This window comes from Glycine max, chromosome 18 (assembly GCF_000004515.6).
Source record: "Glycine max cultivar Williams 82 chromosome 18, Glycine_max_v4.0, whole genome shotgun sequence".
Taxonomy (NCBI): domain Eukaryota; kingdom Viridiplantae; phylum Streptophyta; class Magnoliopsida; order Fabales; family Fabaceae; genus Glycine; species Glycine max.
The window spans coordinates 454,174-476,935 of NC_038254.2; the positions used below are offsets into that span (position 1 = coordinate 454,174).

General features: G+C 33.0%; 3 protein-coding genes, 1 long non-coding RNA gene and 1 other non-coding gene across 6 annotated transcripts; 3 read left to right on the plus strand and 2 right to left on the minus strand.

Moving 5' to 3' along the window:
• Positions 1-136: 136 nt before the first annotated feature.
• LOC102665917 (probable inactive patatin-like protein 9) lies at positions 137-952 on the minus strand (the record flags this gene model as incomplete). Its single annotated transcript, XM_014770429.3, has 1 exon — positions 137-952. A coding segment is annotated over one exon (354 nt), but the record flags the coding sequence as incomplete, so codon positions are not given.
• Positions 953-1,007: 55 nt separating this feature from the next.
• LOC100811774 (alpha-ketoglutarate-dependent dioxygenase alkB) lies at positions 1,008-3,843 on the plus strand. The gene is made up of 7 exons (XM_003551204.5): positions 1,008-1,297; positions 1,379-1,530; positions 1,700-2,046; positions 2,610-2,748; positions 3,016-3,082; positions 3,201-3,322; positions 3,551-3,843. Exons 1-7 carry the CDS (start codon positions 1,188-1,190, stop codon positions 3,688-3,690), a joined length of 1,077 nt encoding a protein of 358 aa, XP_003551252.1. The 5' UTR covers positions 1,008-1,187; the 3' UTR covers positions 3,691-3,843.
• Positions 3,844-4,448: 605 nt separating this feature from the next.
• Positions 4,449-4,529, minus strand: TRNAL-AAG (transfer RNA leucine (anticodon AAG)). Its single transcript has one exon. It is a non-coding gene; the product is annotated as a tRNA-Leu (tRNA).
• Positions 4,530-7,781: 3,252 nt separating this feature from the next.
• On the plus strand, positions 7,782-8,440 carry LOC100500654 (chaperone protein DnaJ-like). The gene has a single exon (NM_001250498.3). The coding sequence runs from the start codon at positions 7,873-7,875 to the stop codon at positions 8,167-8,169; it is 297 nt and encodes a 98-aa protein (NP_001237427.1). The 5' UTR covers positions 7,782-7,872; the 3' UTR covers positions 8,170-8,440.
• Positions 8,441-20,514: 12,074 nt separating this feature from the next.
• LOC121174015 (uncharacterized) lies at positions 20,515-21,719 on the plus strand. 2 transcript variants are annotated; one of them, XR_005889677.1, is made up of 2 exons: positions 20,515-20,885; positions 21,264-21,719. It is a non-coding gene; the product is annotated as an uncharacterized lncRNA (long non-coding RNA). The 2 variants fall into 2 exon arrangements; XR_005889676.1 differs by having other exon boundaries at positions 21,334-21,719.
• The last annotated feature ends 1,043 nt before the right edge of the window (positions 21,720-22,762 follow it).

A 22,762-nucleotide genomic window follows, 5' to 3' on the forward strand; every position in this document is an offset into this window, starting at 1 on the left:
ATACGATAAATTCCTGGTACTAGTATATAAGCATCTCCATTACCCTCGGAAAACACAGATTTTTTTTTCGATAAGGACCAATGTGAATTCTCACTAATGCCCCTGTGTATAATCATTCATATGAGGATCTTATTGACTTTTTCATATTTTATTTAAGGTTTAATTAGCCATTTAGTTCCTATAATTTCCAAATTTATCCATTTTAGTCTTTAGTGGCTTTTTTTATTCCTTGTTGTTTATCTTTTAATTCTCAATAGGTCCCTACCGTTAAAATTATTTAATATCGTTAAATGATTGTTACCACTACCGCATCTCGCACCGTCGACGACCCCTAGCCTCTTCACTCCCTTCCACTTCTTCTTTGTCGACGGAAAAACCTTGTGCGTCGCCGTCGACGGCAGCCTGATGATGAACAATCCGATAGCTGTCGTCACGCACGTCCTCCACAACAAGAGCGATTTCCCGTCGGTGAACAGCGTGGAGGATCTCCTCGTCCTGTACATCGAACATGGAACAAGAAGTAGCGAGGAGAATCTAATTTCATTTTCTTTTAGCTTTCATATTTTTTCCCCATTTGTTAGAGAACCAAATAGTGTGATTAATGGCGTACTTGAATCTTGACATAGTTCGTACAGTTCCAACATAAGGTATTTTCTAGCATCTGGTCAACAATCTCGAAAACGTCGTCGAGCGCAATGTCAACCACCGTCGACGTCGAGCACTCGCCGGTGTTGTTCATTCTCTTTGCCTGAGCTCCGTTTCCGATGGACAGGACTGAGAGATCCTCCACGCCGTTCACCGACGGAAAATCACGCTTGCTGTGGAGGACGTGCGTGACGGCAGCTGTTGCCGGATTGTTCGTCACCAGGCCGCTATCGACGACAACGCACGAGGTTTTTCCGTTGACAGAGGAGAAGTGGAAGGGAGTGAAGAGGCCAGGGGTCACTGATGGTGCGAGGTGCAGTCTTGGCAACAATAATTTAATAGTGTTAAACAATTTTAACGGTGGGACCGATTGAGAATTAAGAGGTAATCCAGTGGGACTAAAAAAAACCACTTATTAACTATAGGGACTAAAATAGATAAGTTTGAAAACTATAAGGATTAAATGGATAATTAAATCTTTATTTAATTTATAAAAAAAAAAAGAAACCCTAACCTCTTCTGTGAGTTCGGATCCTTTTCCGATGTACGGAACCGAGAATGACCGAGATGATTCGGAACGAACGGCGTTCAGAAGAGCAGAGAAGAAGTACAAGCTCTACTACGACAACAATGCTTCTTCCAAGAACAAAAGGTATTTTACTATTTTATTTTATTTCCTTTGAATTGAACGTTGATTCTTTCAGATTCTAATTGAAATTCCCTTTCTTAACAGGAAAAAGCTACCTAAACCCGTGGATTTAACGGAGGTCCTTGACTTCAGATCTATTCTAGAATGCTATCTCCAAAACGATGTGCTTCCTCCGGGTGTTATCGTTCTTCACGACAACTTCACTTCTCCAGTTTTTTCTTTGCAAAATCGCCCAGGTATTTTCTTCTTTCTTTTATTTGTCGTTTATCTAAGTAACCAGAAACAAATGGCTTGCATTGCACGTTTTCAACTACTTGCATGACAGGGATAACTAATTAAAAACTAATCCCAAAGTGCATTTGTAACTAATGAACTCAAGCACACTTGGTGATACTTAATTTGCAGGCTTTTATTTTATTCCTGGGGCATTAAGCATAGAGAGACAATGTAGTTTGATCAGGGAGAGTTTGACTGATTTTCCGCAGCCACCGAACAGAACAAATCACAATGCCATGTATGGTCCTATTCAGGATGTGTTTGTTGCGGCTAAAGAAGGGAAAGTTTTGGTTGAAGACAACTCTCCAATTACTTCATCTGAAACTGATACTGATATAGATCATAAAGATGGTAAGGAATGGAAGTTTACTACTGAAAAGGACGCGCTGTCAAGAAAGTGCAGATCAGCTTCTGCTTCTGTGTTACTTCGAAAGTTGCGATGGAGCACCCTTGGCCTACAATTTGATTGGTCCAAGGTAAGATATGATTCGCCAAATCAAATATTTTTGGTTCGGTTTCTCTCCATAACAATTAAATTTTAGTTATGTACTTATTTTTGTGTTTGGAAATTGGAATAGCTTTGTGTCTACTGAAGTATATTAGTGCATTTTTGCTATGGGGACCTTGTAGCTGGTTATTGATCCTGATCTCACATGATCTATTGCTTAGCATCCATCTGGTTTTAGCTAGAAAGGAACTGTTTTTATTGTTGTGTGAATGAGATATAAGACAATTGCTTTAAGAACTAGCCCAAGCTTTAAGAACTGCATTCATCTTGATCAATAAATTTCTGTTATTCAAGGTTCTTATTATAAGGTTGCTTAACATATATCTTAAATTTTGCTAGCTAGTAGAAATTCTTTCTGCTCTGTTACAAAGATGTCAGACTAAACCTATTTTTGCTGAAGTTATTATGGCTGCATCACTTACATGCACACCGGTCTTTATTAGGGGGTATATTTTAATTTCAGCTTCTAAAAAAAGTCATACACCTATTGGACATTCACAGAAACCTCTAAATTATTATGTTTGTGTGCAGCGGAATTATGATGTGTCTCTCCCACATAACAAAATCCCTGAAGCATTGTGCGAGCTTGCCAAACAATTGGCAAAACCTGCTTTGCCTACTGGTGTTGAATTCAGACCTGAAGCTGCAATAGTGAATTACTTCGGCTTAGGTATGCTTAAAGAAAATATTTATTATGAACCTTCTTGTGTGATAGTTCCATGTGTCCTGTTTTACTCCCTTTTAGTTGAATTCTGATTCAATGGCAAGTGGCAACATGAAATTCTTCATACCATTGGTAAGCGAGAAATGTCATTTTCTTGCAGTAATGAATGTTTTCTGGTTCTTGAGAAAGAAAACCCTTTTAAACAAATTTTTAGAACAGTCTGCTTCGTTGTTTACTAGTCAACCTCTCACTTTATCTTCTATATTATTCCAGGGGACACATTGGGTGGCCACCTTGATGACATGGAAGCAGATTGGAGCAAGCCTATAGTTAGTCTAAGGTATTATGTTAATTTCTTTTGAATATTTTGTTTTTTTAGATTCTAGATATCAACAGGTCAAAAGAAAGATTGAACGTATACTTGGATCCTAATTAGTTTGTTGTCCCCATTGCCTCAGTCTGGGCTGCAAAGCTATATTTCTTTTAGGAGGAAAATCCAGAGAGGATACTCCCCTGGCAATGTTCCTTCAAAGTGGCGATGTTGTACTTATGGCTGGAGATGCAAGGGAATGCTTTCATGGTAAGCATCACCTATAAACTTAGTCTGTGAAATATTAATTCAGAGAGTGATTTCATATGATCATTTGAAGTTTTAAAATTACCGTGATTGGCGTCACTTGGATAAAGATTATCATTTGGAATTTTGACATGTTTGATTAATAATTGAGTTATGTCTTATGCTGACTTGTGCAGTTTCAAAACTCTGTCTAACTACTGGAAATTGGGTTGATTTTGATCTATGTTGCAGGGGTCCCTCGGATCTTCACAGATAAAGAAAATGCTGAAATAGGCCATCTTGAGACACAGCTGACGCGTGAAGATGATCTTTGTTTCTTACAATACATTCAAACTTCTAGAATCAACATCAATATCAGACAAGTTTTTTGAGTTGTATATTTTATTTTCTTTCAAAGTGAAATTTTGTTTTATTAGCACAAGAAACAAAAAATGACGTACCGTTTGCATTTAACGTGATTATTGCTTCATTATTGTTTTATATGACAAGTGAGTCCCAACAAACCTCAGGCTCACATTCCTAAAGTACTTTTCCTTTTCAGTTATTTCTTCGCCTATTGTTGAGTCGGGGAATTGGGAAGTAACACTTGATAATAATAGCTTTTTAGCCTGTTTGATCTGGTTTCACGTTACTTCAGCTAAGATGCACGTATGGTTTCCACGTTAAGGTAAAAGCTATTTTATATTGCTTCTTATTTTCATATTTTTGATCCACGTTTGTGGGTTCTGGATGCCGATCCAAAAACACATTTTGTTTGTTTCGCGGTTAGCTCAAGCATGCTTTAATCCATTTTCAATCAATGGGTAGTAGTGATAGGGAGGGTAAAGCACCGAAATTAGTTGGTTGGTTTTTTTTTTTGTTCTGCAAAGATAAATATATTAGTAAAAAGGGTACCATAGAGAATAAATAATCACTAATCAAGGGTGCATAGAAAACCAGCTAGCAAAGAATACAATAAAAATAAAAGTATCTGCAGAGCTAAACCAACACAGCAACGATACTAGAATACAAACAAAGCTGAACTGTTAAATGCTTATGATGTATCAAACGAAAAATCTTGTTAAGAATACTACGTTAGTTGGAATAAGCGGGTATCTGTTTCTAGCGCATAAAATAGTAAAAACATTGTTGTTGAGAGTGGGATTTGAACCCACGCCCTTTCGGACCAGAACCTTAATCTGGCGCCTTAGACCAACTCGGCCATCTCAACATTTTGCTCAAATCAACCAAATTGTTTAATGTTATAATTTGTTTGGTATTCCAAACGGCATTTAAGAGACCGAAAAAGTGTGTTTAAGTTGCATTTTCGCGCATCTAATCCGTATGCATTAAATCTAAACGAACTATCCAAAATTTTCTTTTGTGCGAACTATTTAGATTGATTTGTTGACTGTAATTTGTTACTACACTTTTCTGTGATCCTTAAGTTAAAATCAAGAAAGGTATATTTACCTTTTATTCTACTTCATGGGAAAACTTAATTTGACACCCAGAATTCTTTAAAAAAGAGAATCTCAACTTTCATTAAAATTAAAACAAGTACCGTTTCATACGAAACAATTTGTACTCTGAATATGCCTTACCACACGTGAATGAGCTGGAATATAAATCAATTTTCAGTAAAATTGAAATATCTCAAGTTGAATAACATTGGAATAAACTTGGAACATCTCAAATTCGTGCCATTTCACAAATAACTTTTCGTATTATTGATCAAATTACTAAAAAAACCTATATTATAGGATTACTAATAGCATTTCATGGAAAAAATTAATAAAATTAACATACGAATTCAATTGCTGAACTTGACTTCATATGTGCAGTTATATAAAAAATAATAATAATAGGAGAGTAGGAAATTTAGCCACTAAAAGCCTATTTCTTTTTTAGTTGACATATTGCATGTTAATATGAATGCACCATTTCAATGGAAGCTCTCTCCCCAACCCATTTTTTTTTTAATATTCACCTAGCCTTGGGACGCAATAATTGGAAAGCCACTGTGAAAAGAAATTTAAACAAAACATACATCATAAATAACCTTTCATTTACCATTCAGCATGGTTTTCGCCACATTGGACTACATGAAATATTAAAAAAGAATACTAACTAAATCATAAATCACCCAACAACAATTTACACGTGATAACTCATAAGTTTTTCCGAAGGTGATTAATTTAATTTTTTATGTGTACAATGAGAACAATGAAATTTAAATTTAGAATCTTATAAAAATTACTAAACTTCTACCACTAACTACTAAGTCAATCATACTGGATTTGGTCGTCTAACTTTTACAACACATGAATATTGAAAGAAAAAATCAAAATGACATAAATTTGTTACATTCTATTATTAACCTTCGAGGTTGCCAATATGGTCCTAGAAACATGGCACGCAGATGGCAAGAATGATAGCCATCAGTCACAATATGAATTGCACAAAAGGAGTCAGCTTCTACCACAGGTGGTGAATATGTCTATTTGTGTTACTTCAGGATTTTGGATAAACAATTCTAAAAATTTTGAACGTTAACTAATTAATTATTTTGTCTGAGACGAAGAAAATGGTCCCAAATTTTATCCATTGTTTTGCTCTTCCCCTCTTGCTTCCTTGTTGAATCGTTCGAATATTATGCCAAGTGGCAGAAAAATCTTCTCAATGAATCTCAAAGTAACTTCTTTCATTAAAATACCTTGTCACAAATCACAATTTCATAAGCATGCGTGCCAACGAAATGCCATAGCAACCGAGCTAATTGATAATGTTTTTTTTTAACATGATGCCATAAGGTAGGAAATAAAAAAATTTAATATTAAAAAAAACATTTTTTTCAAACAATTAAGATGACTTAATAGAAAACAATAAATAAGTTTTAACATATGCATGTTAACAAAATTCTAATTTAAATCATAAAATTTGCAGTAAAAAAATTCAATCATAAAATCAAACCAGTTTTTTTTTACTAAAACAAAAATGCTTCGATAGTATCATATTCTTAAAAATAATTATAAATTGTCTAATCACTAAATAATTTTTTTTACGAAATCACTAAATACTTAAAGTACATATTATTTATTTTAAGTTTTAAATAAACATTAATTTTATTTAATAATTTCTTTTGAATACATATTTAATATTACATGAAGAAATACACAATCACGCAGTGTCAAATAAGTAAGCATAAAAAAACTAAATGTATGAAATTGTCATTCTTGAAACAGCCTAGGGAGCCAAAGGGATACAAAAATATATAGGAGTAGTTATTTTTTGGATTTTACAAAGCAGTATCTTAATGTGGAAGAACACAATTTAAAGGTTGAAAATATTAAATAATCATGTTAACAATTAAATCGTTGGAAATAAAAAAAAAATGAATCACTCCAAAGTCTTTTTTTTATTACAAAACAAAAAAAAAGTTAAAAATGGATGGTAAAAGTAAATAATTTGATCTAAAAAATAAAAAACTTTAAATTAACCTAAATAGTTGAAAATTTTAGATCACACTGGCATTCAATGTGGTTTTTTTTAATTGCATCTAATACTCCTAATTTATTTTACATTATTTTTACCTCATTCTCTTAATGTCGATAACTAATGTCATTTGAAATATCTAACCATATGAAATTGTTCTAACATCTTTGTTACAACACCCCTTGTGTTTTTTCTCAATTGCACTTGATATTCCTCCTTTTTTCTTTTCCATTACTTTTACCCTTCTTTTGATTGAAATATTATATCAAACACCTAACTATCAAAAATAAATATTTCAAAGAAAGGAGTTCAAAACACAAATGCATGAATAAAACACTACAATTTGAAGCAAATGATCATATTCAACCAATACGCAGTGCTAGGAACAAAAATGTAACAACGAAATGACCCAACACGCAAAAAAGTTAAACTAAAACAAATAGTGTTAACACATGTGTACCAACAAGGTGAGTTCAAGTCCAACAAAAAACTGAATTTGTCTAATCAAAAAAAAAAAAAAAAAAGAGTGTTTAAATATTTTCAGGTTGAAAGTAGTACATGTTTTTTATGGAGTTAAGAATAAGAAAATAAGAATATTTTAAACATAAATTTTGATTAAAAGTTATATGATCAATATATTTCTGTTAAATTAATAAACAATGTTTAAGAGGAAGAGATCCTAATACATTGTGAGTTAAATAATTAAGAAAATTTTTTACATTAAAAAAAGAAGGAAAGTCGAGTACCATTTAGAAAAAAAAACACAGAGTGTAATTTACTTAAAAATAAAAATGATTTTAATTAATTAATTATTAAAATCTGTCCGAATTAGCGTTTGGAATGAGAAACCAAAACGGAAATGAAAAACATCTTCACTACCCTACAAAAGCCAAAGCTTCTTCCAGCCACCAAAAGCAGTGTCGTCAACGTGTACAATTCCACAACCACTTTTTATTTATTTACACAAATTTTTCTCTCCTTACCTATTATTCATTCCACACTTCACATACATAACATAAAATCTTCCTCCGTTCAATCTTCATCTCTCTCTCTCTATTCATCTCCGTTAAGCAAAAATCATGGGTCCGATGGTGCTGAGCCAACTCGCCACCGGTCTTAGCGTTCTAGCCGGAGCGGTTCTGGTGAAATCGGTTATGGACCAGAAGCCCATGGCAGGCCCATTCACTCGCTGCCCCACGTGCAACGGAACCGGTCGAGTCACGTGCCTCTGCTCGCGTTGGTCCGACGGCGACGTCGGATGCTCCACGTGCTCCGGGTCGGGTCGCATGGCCTGCAGCAGTTGCGGCGGCTCCGGTACCGGTCGACCCTTGCCGGCGAAAATCGCGATTCGCCCGCCGAACCGCCCAATTAATTAGTTCACCAATTCGTTGGGCTCGCTTGCTCGCTTGCTACTACTCCTTTTATTTTAGCGTCAGTATAACATTTTAATTTTATATAGCTTTTTTATTTTATTTTATATCGATCAATTATTATGTAATATAAAGTGCACGTTGACACTTGTATTGAAATGAACAGAGAGGCAAATTAATTATTAGGTTCCAATCATATACTTAGTATTACTGTAGTAATTCAGATTCTTGATTTCTTATACAAGCATATATATAATTTTGCTCCTCTTTTCGTTTGAAGGCATATTTTGTTGTTGTTGCTCTAACAATGAAATTGAAGAAAGCGCGTAGTGTAATTAATTGATTGATAATGCGATGAATCGAATTGAGTTGCTCTGGCTTGTTGTGGAATTTACTCACATGGTTGTGGTTGTAATGTGAATCATTTTTTTTGTATTTGAATGAATTGCTCTGTCTCACTCGCAGTCATAGTGAAGTGTTCAAACTTGAAGCTACTGTACAATTGTTGAATACAAGGCCACACTTGTTGCTGAGCTTGACTATGGCCTTTTGCAATCTGTATCACCATGCTTGACTCAATCAAATTCGACTATTTCATTGTGTCACAGTTTTTAAATTAAACAATGACTTTGTATTTGCTATTTATAATAGTTTGGCTTGAACAAGATTATTTTCGGTGAAGGATACATTTAGTTTAGACAAAAAATAAATAATCACTTCATACTTTTCTGTGTAATTTTTTTTAATAAAAAGGAAGCATAACTACCGTTTATTTATTTATTTATTTCAAAGTTTAATAACAAACCAGAAAAGAATTGCGCATGTCTTTAATTAGTTGTTAGTACCAAAACATAAATTTGGACGGGTCTTATTTGCTTTAAGCTGTTAGGTCATAGTTGAAAAATTAGTTAAAAACTGTAAGTTAGAGATTAAAAGTTGATGAGAAGTTGTGATTTTATTTACTGCTGACCACTGGTGCTCATTTCTCGAGCATTAGACGGAAGGCATGTATGATGTGGGTTTGTCGAATTGTTTAGTTTGGTAGTGCGCCTTTATATATGTGATGTAATTTTGTGCTTGTTAGCTGGCTTCCAAGCTCCGATTGAGTAGGTAATCAAATCAAGTCTTTTATATTTCTTTTTTTGGTGGGGAGTTAAATACTTAAATCTACCCCCATCAAACCCAATACATATAAGTGGTGGAAAAGACCACGAAAACAGTCAAAAGAAGAATACTATGATCAAACAATAGCTTAATGCTTATTTGACAAATGGTTATATTATATCATGAAGTCCATTCCTCTGGAAGAATTGAATGCTAGGATATCGCCACAAAAACGTACATTTATAATGTTCAAGCAAAAATGGTTGACGGATGTCAAAACAGTGAAAAAGTAAGACCTTCCACAGCTTCCACAATAGAAGGAAAAATAGTTTTAAAATGATAATTTGGTTTAACTTTGAAAATTCTAAGCTAAAGATATTCCAATATTGATTCAGCCCATTATAATAATCAAGCCAGCGTGAGATATCTGCTGATGCTTTCTCAAGGAAAGACTCAATTCAACTTTGATTTGGCCTAGTTAAGTCATTATGGCTAGCAATATACAATCACGTGGTCAAAGGCTCAAATAATCGAAACCAATTGGTCTTCTTCGAGCCCAGACAGATAAGAGCCACCGTGTAATTTTTAAGCGGTTATTTTAGCATTTTCGGCCACTTACCCATTTACGCCACTAATTAAGATCGAACAAATGAGAAATATTCACTCTCACAACCACACTCTTTTCAGTCTTTTGTAGTGCTTAATCATTTATGCATGAACGATTATCATGTTAAAAATCTCTCATACAAGTCAATTTTACGTAGAATTCTTCCAACGTATCCATTTATAGTAATTGGTGATGAAAACATGTTACAATATTCACATTTCAAGATCGTGCACGTTTTGTATATGTTTTAATTCTTCTTTAGAACCATTCTTTTCCCTATTCTTCGTAGTTGACTTTTATTATATATGTTAATGATATACTATTTCATTATTAATTTCTGATGACAGTTATTGCATCATGCAATGCTTATCCGATGCACTACTCAAAAGCAGTGATGTATTCTCGTTGTTGTTTAATTTTCCTTAAACTATTCCTTGTCTTAAATAATAAAGAGGTAACAAGGTTACACAACTATCAGTATCCTATTTCAGCAGTCTTAGTTGCTTGATCGTACAGCAAAACCGTGGCACGACAAGGATCTGTTAAGTGGGCTGAATGAGTACTGTACGTTAGATTTGTTAGAGAAGTAAAAAGCATGGTTGAGCTTGCAGAACATGCGTTTGATTTGGTCAAAATATTTGGCTTATTGAGTTACAAATTAAGGCTGCGCTTGAATTTTTGTTTGATTACCAATGACTTTTAGACTGACATTCAACGTGATTTAGAAAGTGAGATTGACATAAAATAAACATATTGAAAGTAGATTGAATTGATGAATGGGAATTAAAGGAAAGCAAATTTATTAATTTATGCACTAGGAGGGTCTTAACTTGAGGGGTAAGAGCAAGAATAGGCAATTGATTAACACGAAGCAGCAAGTATCTCCTTAATTTCATTGGCTCACCTTGAAGCAGTTTCACAGTCCAAAGTTGTTGCTGGATGTTGCGTTTGCATTCATGGGTTAATGACGTGAGGCATGTATCTCTTCCTTTGGAGATAATTGTGTTTAACGCATGATTGGACACTAAATATAAACATTTCTTTCGGCGAAAATTTAAATTTTGCATAAATCATAGAAAAACATTAAAAAAATGATAAATGATTAATTTTTCATCTCCTAATAAAACATTTCTATTTAAAAGAGCAGCAAACAATTGCCCATGAGTTAAGAAATGCATGTTCTCTGGCGCAGAAGCTGACCCGTTCCACCCTTATTGAGCTTTACTACTTATAAGCCCACAACTTATCTATTCGGTCATGAATAGCCCTATTTCCTTTTTTATTTGCTAAAAAGAGGAAAGCAACTTGTTACTGGGCTTCTGGTGTAGATTAAAAAGAACAGGTTTCTTGTCTTGTTGTTCTTTGTTATGTGGACCAAATAAAACGCTAAACAACTAAAATGGAAAATACATTTAGTTTTTTTATTTCTCTCTTAATTGTTCTTTTCTTCTTCTTGTTCTTGTTCTATTTTTTCAAGTCCCCTGAAATTTGTGGTCATTCTCCTCTCCCCTCACCTTTTTCACTTCCTCTCTTTATTCTTGTTTGATCCAAATGGCTGAGCCCAAGCTTCTCCACTCGCTGCCCCTCATTTGGTACCTAAAAAAATAAGTAGACCCTACGATTGCAGCAATGCCAAGGCCCATCTTTGTTGATAAATTACGTAAAGACAAGGAATAAGTAAAAAGTAGCACTAAACCTAAACCTCTTTCTCAATTTTTTTTTCTTTCTTACTATCCTTCCTAATTAAGAAATTATGAAAACAAATTAGGGGAGAGGGGAAACTTCAAACTTTTTCACTCAAAATACTTGGCATCAAAAGACACCAACATTTGTGCATCATATTCGAATGGTAGGGAATGTCGTAAAGATCTGCCACAACCTCATTCTTATCTTCATGTGTGAGGCAAAATCATAACCTCCATTTTCAACACTATAAGGTGGAAAAAGATAAAAGACCAGGCCCACATCCACATATTCCTTGTCCTTCTTTCTCTGCTGGGCCACTCCACAGAATCCTATTCAGCCAGCCTCTCTGCACTTCTATATGCAAATCTATTCAAGCCAAAAATCCGTATACTGTCCATTTCCATTGTATATAAAAATAAGAGTAAAATATTTTTTTATTTCTAAAAATATATTGAAATTTAGCTTTATTCTCTATAAAAAAATCAAATATATTCTATGAGACATTTACTATGAGAAATTTTAATAACTTTACAATCAATTGGTACAAGAAAGTTTTGTTCGGTTAGAGTTTTATTCCATTTTCAAAGCAAAGGCATGAAGGCCTGATAAATACCTTAATGTGCAATCAGATAGGTAGTACATTAAGTTAGATTTCCATTTCTAAGCGTAAGCAGGAAATAGGAATGTAGAAGAGAAAGACTAATTGAGTTCTATTAAGCTCTAGAGAAGATAAAAAGAAAGAAAAAAAATTATCAGTAACTGTTAGTTGTTAGAATATTAATTTTATTAGCAAGGGAGATAAAAAAAGTATTAAAGGCAATAAGAAAACGTACTAGTAAGAATTATGTTACATTCATATAAAAAAAAAGAAGTTAAATACAATGACAGAAAATAAGAAAATTTATGAGTTTAATATTTATTTATTGATTAGGCACAGCAATTGTGCACATCACGTAAAGAAATATTTGAAATGACAATAGATTGTACAAATCCAGCAATAGGCCAAATTAGATCTGAATTATCCACCACAAATTGCTTTAAGCTGTAAAATACCGACCAGAAATATGTAGTTTGGTGGAAACGAGAGTCCTTTTAAGGTAGCAAATGGTGGTTAACAATAATAGATGTCTATGGCCATCAGTAAATGTTTGAGGTCTACCAACAACATCAAGGCCCTTCATAATAATAGATAGGATTTAGCTAGCAATCCTTGTAAAGAGACCATGATTTTGATTTCTCTCATGCAACCATGTGCTAGCAATTAGTGTTGTTGCTATTATGCCTAAAAGGAAATTATGTTTTAGCCCTGAACCAATCTCCTAATTATGTCTCTTGTGAATTAGAGTAATTCTAAGAAACTCCTTCTCCTTCATGCACACTTTATCTCTAACCATTCATATGGTGATGTGGGGTCTCTCTCTCTCTCAGTTTGCCACACACATACCCATTGCTTATGTTTCCTTTGTTAGTTGCGGAGTCAACAAGCAAAGTTGCAGTCCTTTGAATCATTGACTTGTGTTGTGTGGGGGAAAGAACAACACTACCTGTGAGTAATTTTTTGTCTTAATTTGATGAGAAAAAATAGACCGTGATTAATCTGGAGTTTGGTCGAAAGATAAGTAAAGCTGATCAAGAATTACTTCCGGCAAAAATTGAACTCAGATAGTACCTAAACAATTTAATATTGATTTCAGTATACTAATCACTTATGTACGATCACTTGATTCATGACTTGTGAGTGTGATTAAGGAGGAGTCACTTATCTGAATCTGAAAGTACAAAATTATGCAACACTTGGTTGGTTTATAGCTTTACCCAAAAGCTGAGAATCTTTTGTCGGCTTCTTGGTAGTTTGACCCCTCCAAAAAAATTATCATTCTGTTTTTCAGTTCGTGTTCATAACAGGGTCACATGCTGGTAGGGGCAACTTTGCTTCTAAAGATTTGTAGCTATTAAGATGTGACCTTGATGCTAATAATGAAACAAATTTGAAGTTAGCGGGTGCAATGCAAGCATGTCAAAAACTGAAGAATAAGATTTAGCAATTTGTTCTTCAATTTGTGGACACAATTACTCTAATCTGATTGCCCCTGCCATACCCTCACTGTCGGACACTTTTTTCGCTTGTTTTTGGATGTGGGCGCAATTCTTGGTAGCGACTCTTCCCTTGTGTTCGTTCTCCAATTTGTTTCTGCTAAGACCATAATTTAGAAAGCTAACATTAGGATAAAATGTTGCCCAAGTCTAAGACAACCCCTTCGAATAATTAATTCATCAAATTAAAAAAAAAACGCAAAACACAATATCTTTAACATGCATAAACTATTCTTATACACTGAAAAAATAAAGTAAAATTGGAGAAAGGAGAGTTAGCCATAGTCTTGCACTGGTTTGTGATCCTATATCCTAGCATGGCATTGAGGTAAAAAGATTAATCTAGCAGCTTTTTTACTCTCCAATCATTGAGGTCCTGAACAGCAAAGCTTTTTCAATTATTAGCACAATTGCAACTCTTGCCACAAGATTTTGGGTGCAACAAATTAAAGAGAACTCAAACTGAAGTGTGATCTTACTTGCACATCAAGCAGCCAAGTGCTTTCAATCAAATAATGTTTGAAGTCAAGACTTGGAATTACATTCAGAGAAATGATTTATCATATTTTTTAAATTGCGCGTATCATTTTATTTTAAATTTACGTCTATATATATACTCTATAGTATACTACGCCTTTTATTTTCCATTGACTACGTGCTAAGCTTTTTATACTCTACTGCGCATTATCAATAAAATTGTGGATTTGATCCCTTTTTGTTAATCATATGTCACTTGTAAGGGTATAATGTATACTCAACATCGTTAACGTGTTCGATTTAAGTTTCAATACACATCCTTTTTATATAATAAGAGAGGTTAATGATATGTTTCTTAAATGTTTTTTAAGGCATTCTTAAATGTTGTTAGAGTGAGGTTTTTATTTATTTATCATTAATGCTTAACGCTTCAATATTGTCGTCTTCCACTGTAATAATATTTTGAATGTTATTTTTTTAAGATAATATTTTTTTTTGGGTGCAATTGAAGATAATATTTTGAATACGTTATAACAAATATGAATCATGAAAGATTGTCACATATATAGGTGTTGATTGCGAACAAAACTTCAACAGTAGTCTCTGATTGACCATACAGATAACTGAATAAGGTGTTAGGCAATTGATAATATTGAGAAGTGGGATGTTAAGCTAAGGCACTAATCAACACCACCATTCAAAATTATAATAATAAGCCGTCAAACAACATATATGGTTATTGTTGAGAAGAGCATGAACAAGGGTGTAGCAGGTATAAATTGATGTGATTATGTATATACAGCATCATTTTGATACTTTACCATATTTTTAATTATGATGATCACCAAATTGGGTACAACATTATAGTTCATATGACTAAAATGATGTACTTATTATGAATTCCCAAAGAATATAATATGTAAATATAATGTTAATCGACATATTCAAACCAACAATCAATTGCCTAAGTCATTGAACTTATTATATTTAAAGTTACAAACAATAGTCAGCTAGTAATATTGTGATAAAGTTAGAGGTAAAAATGGGTGGAGTTATATTATTTTTTTAAAGTTATACTAAGCTTTATATGATCTGAGTATGGTCTATTTTTTAAATTTAAAGTTTTAAGTATGATTAATAAAATTAAGTTCTCTTTTAAGGTTTAACTTTATTTTTTAAAAATAACTTACATTTAAAACTGTGTCAACAACTTTTGTTACTTGTGCCAATAATTTTTGTCAAAAACTTTTGATTAAAAACCAAGATTTTACCCGCATTTGGACTCATTTTTCATTGCTAATGACTCATGTGCATATATAGTTTGGATAATATGCCGAGCAAGTATCATCATTTTGTTTATATGAGCCTAAATGATGCAACTATTGTTTGCAAATAAAACCTAACCCATCTATATAATTGTCTCTCTACAAAGGCGTAAAGGTGTGTTGGTCCTTTGGACGGCCAGGTATCATCGTCATGCTGATTATGTTATATATTTAAGTCCATGCCACCTTCAACTTATTATCAATTACTACACTTACCAATTACATTATTTAATATTGCAAACGAGTTTGTTGCTATATACAATATGATATTTTAGTACATGATGGCTAATCCTTTGGAGTATGGAGGCGCAATCAGATAAGACGTAGCACTCAAAGATGACGTATAACTTGTTATTGGTCAAGATGCATGCATACATACGATACAACCAAAATCTCAAGGCCAATTCTAGCATGAACCATTAAATCATGTAGTTTATTATGCACCATTTTTTGTAACCATTAGATACATCAAGTTGTATAGTATTATCATAGATCCTTCCACACCGTAACATTTTCTTTTTCCCCTCCTTCCTCACCGTTCTGCCACCACACTTTCAAAGGTCTGCATCACCCTTTTTCCCATCCACGATCGAAGCAAGAAACCACCATCGCACAAAAGCGATATGTTTGTAATTGTTGTCTGATATGAACTGATTTGCACCCAAATAATGTCAACACCATGGAAGCGGGAAGAGCTTATTATCCTCTTGGGTTTTTGCCGTTGTTATGCTCCCATTGAGAAACCCAGATGGCTATTAACAGCGGCAGTGATGATGAGAATGATGAAGAGGGAGAATGTTTGTTAAAGTATTTTGATTTTGGTTTCATTGGAAAGAAAAAGATGTCGCCGCCGCCGAGAACCGTCTCCAGCGGCGAACGGTGGTCGCTGGGGAGAAGGAAATAGGTAATCCTATAGTATAGACATTACACCATAACACTATGAATATCAGATTAATCTAAAGATCACCATTAATGATCCATAATAAACTACCAATTAAGTGATCCACCCGAGCAATGGCCTCTATTCAATAACAAAATACTCGATTGTTTAGTTTGTACAAAAGATATCTTTGTCTTTTTAAATTGTGGTTGGCCTTTTTTAGTTTTCTTTTTATTGTTTAGGTTGGAAAGCATGCTACATCCCTTTCTCTTTTTAGTACTTTATATTTATTTTGCATATAATGACATTGGGGTTTCATGATCATCCGTCCAAAAATAATTATTCTGGAAACTAAACTTTTTATATATGCTAGGTAATTGGTTGTATTATTTTAATTTTGATTGTATTTAATTTTGCTCTCTTAATTTTCTGCAAGTCAATTATTTCTTTCCATTTATAAAATCAATCTAATTTGGTCCGATAATAAACTTTTTTCCTATTTAAAACCATCATATTCTCATTATCTATTTAATAATTCATATTTTATGATGGATTTGAGATATGAAATGAGATGATTAAAAAGTTTAGAAGTCAGATTTTAATAATTATTCCTAGGTTAAACGTATAATTTAATTCCTATATATGTTGTTGATTCTCAATTTGATCGCTATAAGTAAACAAATTTATTAAATGGGATATCTATACATGTAAATGTCACCAATTTAGTCCTTGGCTCCATTAACTCTCTCAAGCATTATTAATTTGATATTTTATGCATATTGAACATTCTTAATTTACTCATCGTACTAGTGTTATTAAAATCACATACTTCATCGACCTCATCAATTAAGATACTAAGTTGATGAATTATTAGTCGAATCAATAGTTGAATTGCATGAAGTAATTAATATGTATTAAATATTAAATTACATACTAAAGATATTATACAAAAGTTATATTTTTCTTATATTAAACAAATATTTGCTTTGGTCTGGTGGTTATATTCATTTAATTCTCGTGTGCCTTCTTAATTTGATTCTTATACATATACTACAAGATCAAACTCATAATGTTTGCACAAATTTTAGATAAAGTCTTCAATAAATTTTTCACGTCAATTTTAAGTGATGTGGCGTAAAAAAAATTGACATTAATGTCAATGATATATGGTAAGATATGAAAGGGAGTAAAATAGAGTGAGTATGTACCTTGCATATATCATTTCTATTTTATATCCTTTGTTCCTTTACACTTTACTGTTAATTTGGTGGTGTCATCTGTGTATTTTCAGTTTGTATCAAGTGTGACGCAAGCGTATTATCCATTTCATTATGTTACAATGCTCATATAGGATAACCCTAGCTTGTCTTAAGTTTAATTAATTGGGTTGCTCTTGTTATTAATGCGTGGATCAACATGTTTGTTTAATTTGTAAATTCGGGCCGATGTATTAATCTTCAAGAGATCCGATGTGTCTATAGAACATTTATTCCATAAAATCTTTAATTTACATTAATATCTAATTTTATAAAATGTTTTTACTTTAATTTTTTTTAATAAAATAAATAATAATAATATTTTGGGAGGTTACAAATTAAAAATAAATTTTATAATGCATGACTAAAGTGACAACTAGACACTTATATAAGGACTAAATGGAAGTTTATTCTATAAATATCATATCAACTTCGGGTTTTTAAAATCAATTTAGAATGGGCGCTATTAATTAACACTTGAATCATAAGATGATTGAGGTGAGGTTAACTTCACTTACCGTTCACGTAAAGAGTGTTTCAAGAATTTGCAGCAATACGCAATTCATTTCACGACACATAACATTGGTCTTTCACTTGGAAGACTGAGTAACTGCCAAACTTTTTGCTTATACTTGTTTGAATAATGTGACAGACACCTACGAACAAATAGTAGAATCCCTTGTAAGCGAAATTTAATTGAAATTCTTTTATCAAAATTTTCCCCTCAAAATACTTTCTTTCCATAAGTTTACTTGACTCAGCTATCATTATCTATTGAACTTTCAGTTGAATATGAATGATGGCTGTTAAAAGAGAGGCATTAGTGGGAGCAGGTATCCCCAAAGCCAACTTTGTCTATCTGACTTTTGACCATGGATCAAACAATGTTTTTTTGTTAAAATTCATTTTTGAATATTCATTTTTTTGTTTTATCCTCTCATTAATATGAGAGCTTTATAAAAGTAACAGTAGGAAATGAAATAAACTATATAATAATTTAATTAGGAGAAGTGAAAACAAAAGAGAATGTTAGATAGCTTGAAAATCACTCAAAAGAGAGGGCCAGCACATGTGGGATATTTGCTCGATAAACGAGGAAGGAGGGTCCACAATCCACAAGCTAAATGACCCAAACAATGGTTCCCTCTCCTTAATCCCATTTATGGTTCGTTACGCTAAAATCTCGCAAATCCCAAATACTTGGTAGTTTATACTAGAATATGGTAAGAGTCCATTTAGGAATGAGAATGACATAAATTTACGCTACCTTTAGTTGCCATCACGTTTTAATTTAACCATCCATTCATACTATTCTCGACGACTATAGTATATATATAACATCATCCGCTCCAGCCTCAAGGCTTCGGTTCTTCTCATGTTTTTTTTTTCTTTCTTTCATTGATTTCTTCTATTGTAAATTTGTAATAATATGTTTACTATTAGACCGGATAAGCACTAATAAATATTTTAGCAGTAAAGGGGTGATAAAAAGATTAAAATCATATGCGTGATTGTCTCTGTAAGAGAATAGACGTGACTATATATATATATATATATATATATATATATATATATATATATATATATATATATATATATAAATACGTGTATGGCGATCAAACAATTATTAGTTAGGGCTTTTAGAACTAAGAAAAATACTATAGACAATCCGGATCTATGAAGATTTTTGAAGCTGTGAAAGTTAATTTACAGACAAATAGGATTTAATTAGGATTTAAAACAAGAGGATGGGGGTGTCATTACCCTTAATTACAGAATGTTTAAAATTCATAACTATGAAAAGAAAAAGAAATTTCACCAATTAAAAGTGCATTAAAATTATCAAACTTGATATTTGATACTATTTGGTAAAGGGTATTTAAATTTCACAAGTAGTGCATTAAAATTTCACAAACTTAAAAAGTACTGCGTTAAAATTTCACAAAGACTGTCATACCAATTATATGCAATCCCTTTATATTTGGTAAGGGTTAATCACCGACTATATATGTTTTACGACACATTTTTAAAATTGTCAAACTTAATCTACTCGTATGATCCAGCATAATTTGCTGACTAAAAACTGTTATTCATTTATATTTATAATATGTTGATGAATGGACTGCAGCTTTTGTTTGTATAGCTAAAACCATGCCAAATCGAATCCCACTTAGTTCTCGCATCAATGTTGTCGTCAATTATGTATAAATCTATATTGCAAAACACTTTAATTTTTGCAATTGTAACTATATGATTAATCTATAGAAGTTTGAGACTCGGAGATTTGTACATGGACGAAATTTTTTTCTTTATATAAGCGAGGAGCTATGAACTAGCTAGCATGAAATCCTGAGTTGCTAATGCATATTTAGCTATCGGCAGAGGTTGACACCTATCCTGTGTGGGAATGAGGTTTGAAATGCAATGCAATGATTTGTGTACCACCAACTCGTTATGTTTTTTTTTTCTTCTTTTTAACAGCTAATTATCATTAATTTAAAAAGAGTAGTACAATAAAAGGATATAAGTTACCAGGAATACCCATCCCAGGTAAGCAACACATAAACCTGCTACCTATAACAAAAGGAGATGATATATCCAATCTTATTTTCTTCGGCTAAATTCCTGTGGACTAGAGTGGATTAGAACATTCAAAGGTTGGAAGTTGCGCATATAGCCTCAACTGGAAATTTCTAACAAAAAATTGTTAATTTGTTATTCATTGTAATCATTGTAATTTTAGTAGTTTAACATAAAAAATATAAAATTGATTCAATGATACAAGAAGAAAGAAGAAATACGAGAAAGATTCCAAATTCAAATATTTTCAAATAAAATTAACAAACTAGCATTTAATATTTAATCTGACGATAAAAAGATAATTTAATATATAAACAATATTTCTTTAATGTTCAAAAATTTAAAGACAAGGTGAAATACACTCCAACGCAGGATGAAAATTTGGGCGGAACAGTCAAAGGGCACTGTTGAGGCGAATATTTAAAGCAAAATGGTAAAGTCGTGGGTTGATATTGAGTAGGGTGAGTCTCACTCCTTTGGTTGAGGAGCAGCATGGCAGGTTCCAACTTTGAAGTTCGGGTAGACTTTTCAATTTTATTTGTTTGATGGATGTAATTATTGTTCTCCCTTTTTTGGTCTGCTGCGTGTGTTTGTAGTTAAAATTGGCCAAGGGTTCACTTACCATGCACGTAAAGTTGAAGGGAAGCAGAGAGCAGTAGTTTGTCCCAGGACCGGGACGCATCAAATAACCTACTCCTTGCTTGCACGGCCAAGTAAGTCACCATATATAAGATGAATTGGCAACAAACCCTTCTTTTTCTATTTAGTGCATTAATTCAGGTAATTTCATCAGGGCATGTTTCAAGAATTTGAATCATTTTAATTTTGTGATTGGAAATACTACGATAGTTTCTGATTCACTTACTTACGGCACAAAATGGAGGTATACAATGGGGTTAGATGATTAAACTAAAAGGATAGATTCTTTTCTTTTACTAATAAAATTAATATTTACCGATAATTTTATTTTTTTTACACAGAATGTTTAAAGGAGGAAAAAAGTTCTACTCTCATTTGACATATCTTTTCATCTCTATCAAACGATCACTTTTTTACTCTTTTTCATTTTTCTTTCTTTTCTCACTGCGAAGGAATGAATTGTGAGATTCAAACCGGCAAAGGCAACGAGTGAAAGAATTAATTAATGTGTGAAATTGATAGGTGCTAAGTGCCAAATGCTACTACGTAGGATACGATGGCGTGCTCATCCACTCGTTTGTAACTTTTCAACACTATACATACAGGGCATTGGCAAGATTCACATGCCATATATATAAATTGAATTAAAGGACCGTCCCAGTCAAAAATCTCTTGTCCCTTCCATCTGACTCAACACTTTCTTGGGAGAGAAAGTAGGGTAACGTACGAAACCTCATTAGGTAAAGGATTTTATATTTACACGTTTACTTTTTCTTTTATTACCATATTTCTATCCTCTCTTCATTTTTAATATCAAAACTGGGGTAGAGGTTTATCATATTCTCCTCTATTAAATCATATGCCGTGTCAGTTATATAAGCAATACTACCTCAATGAGGCCATCTTAACCCTCTAGTGTGCCTCTCAAAGTTACACCACAATATGTTTAATGCATGTTGTAGACTGGTAGAAGTTTTTTGGCATATTTAAATTAATATTAATAAGGTTGGCTTGATCCATCTTTTAATTCTCAGCCTGGCTTAATAATTAATTCAAAGTAGTTAATAGGTGTTTTATAGCTTCGATTTAGCACATGTTAAACTTAGACCATACTCAACTCAATCTATACCGTAGATTATTAATCACCACGTGGACGCGCTCACACCGGTCACGACTCACGAGCGGCATATAGCAAATGCGTTAAGCAACATCCTCTGCTCTTGTCTCGTTCAAATTCTTCAGTCGGGTATATATGAACATGAACACGAACACGAACACATATTTATAGATGAAGTAATCTTTTGCAGTTTCAGTTAGTTAATTAATTCAATCCCCCTTTTAAATTTCTCGATAAATGCCTGCGTAAGGAAGTGGGAAATGAGATTGATATATTTGCACGTAAACCTATCCCCTTCGTTGAATCTAAAATATCTCAACTTCTTCTCGATTCTCACTAGCATCCGTGGCAACAATCATAGCACAACTTAACCTTATATATATATATAATATAAGATTTGTGTCTTATTATAAGTTTGAAGGTAGTGCATGCATGCTACGAGTGGCAATGATAAGGGCACGTAGCCAAGTTAACTACTTAGAAAATCCTATCTGGAATGAATGAGTTATATTAAATGGAATGGAACACAAGTTGCTAATTAACGATTGTGCATATATATCTTGACATTTCTTTAGCGCAATCAGAAATTCTGCGTCCCATCCCCATATGACTTTTCATTCACTTTATATACCTATCATCACCACGTAGCAATCATGCCAATAAACCCCATCTAATTGCAGTTTTTGATATGGCCATGTCAAATTCTAGCATTAATCATCAAATTAAATAAGCAAATTGAGTTAAAGCGAAATGAATTAAGAAATGCTCTGAGCCGTGAGAAGCAAGTCAAGGCTGTTATGAATCAATATTGTCACAAAAAGTAAAGTATATTAA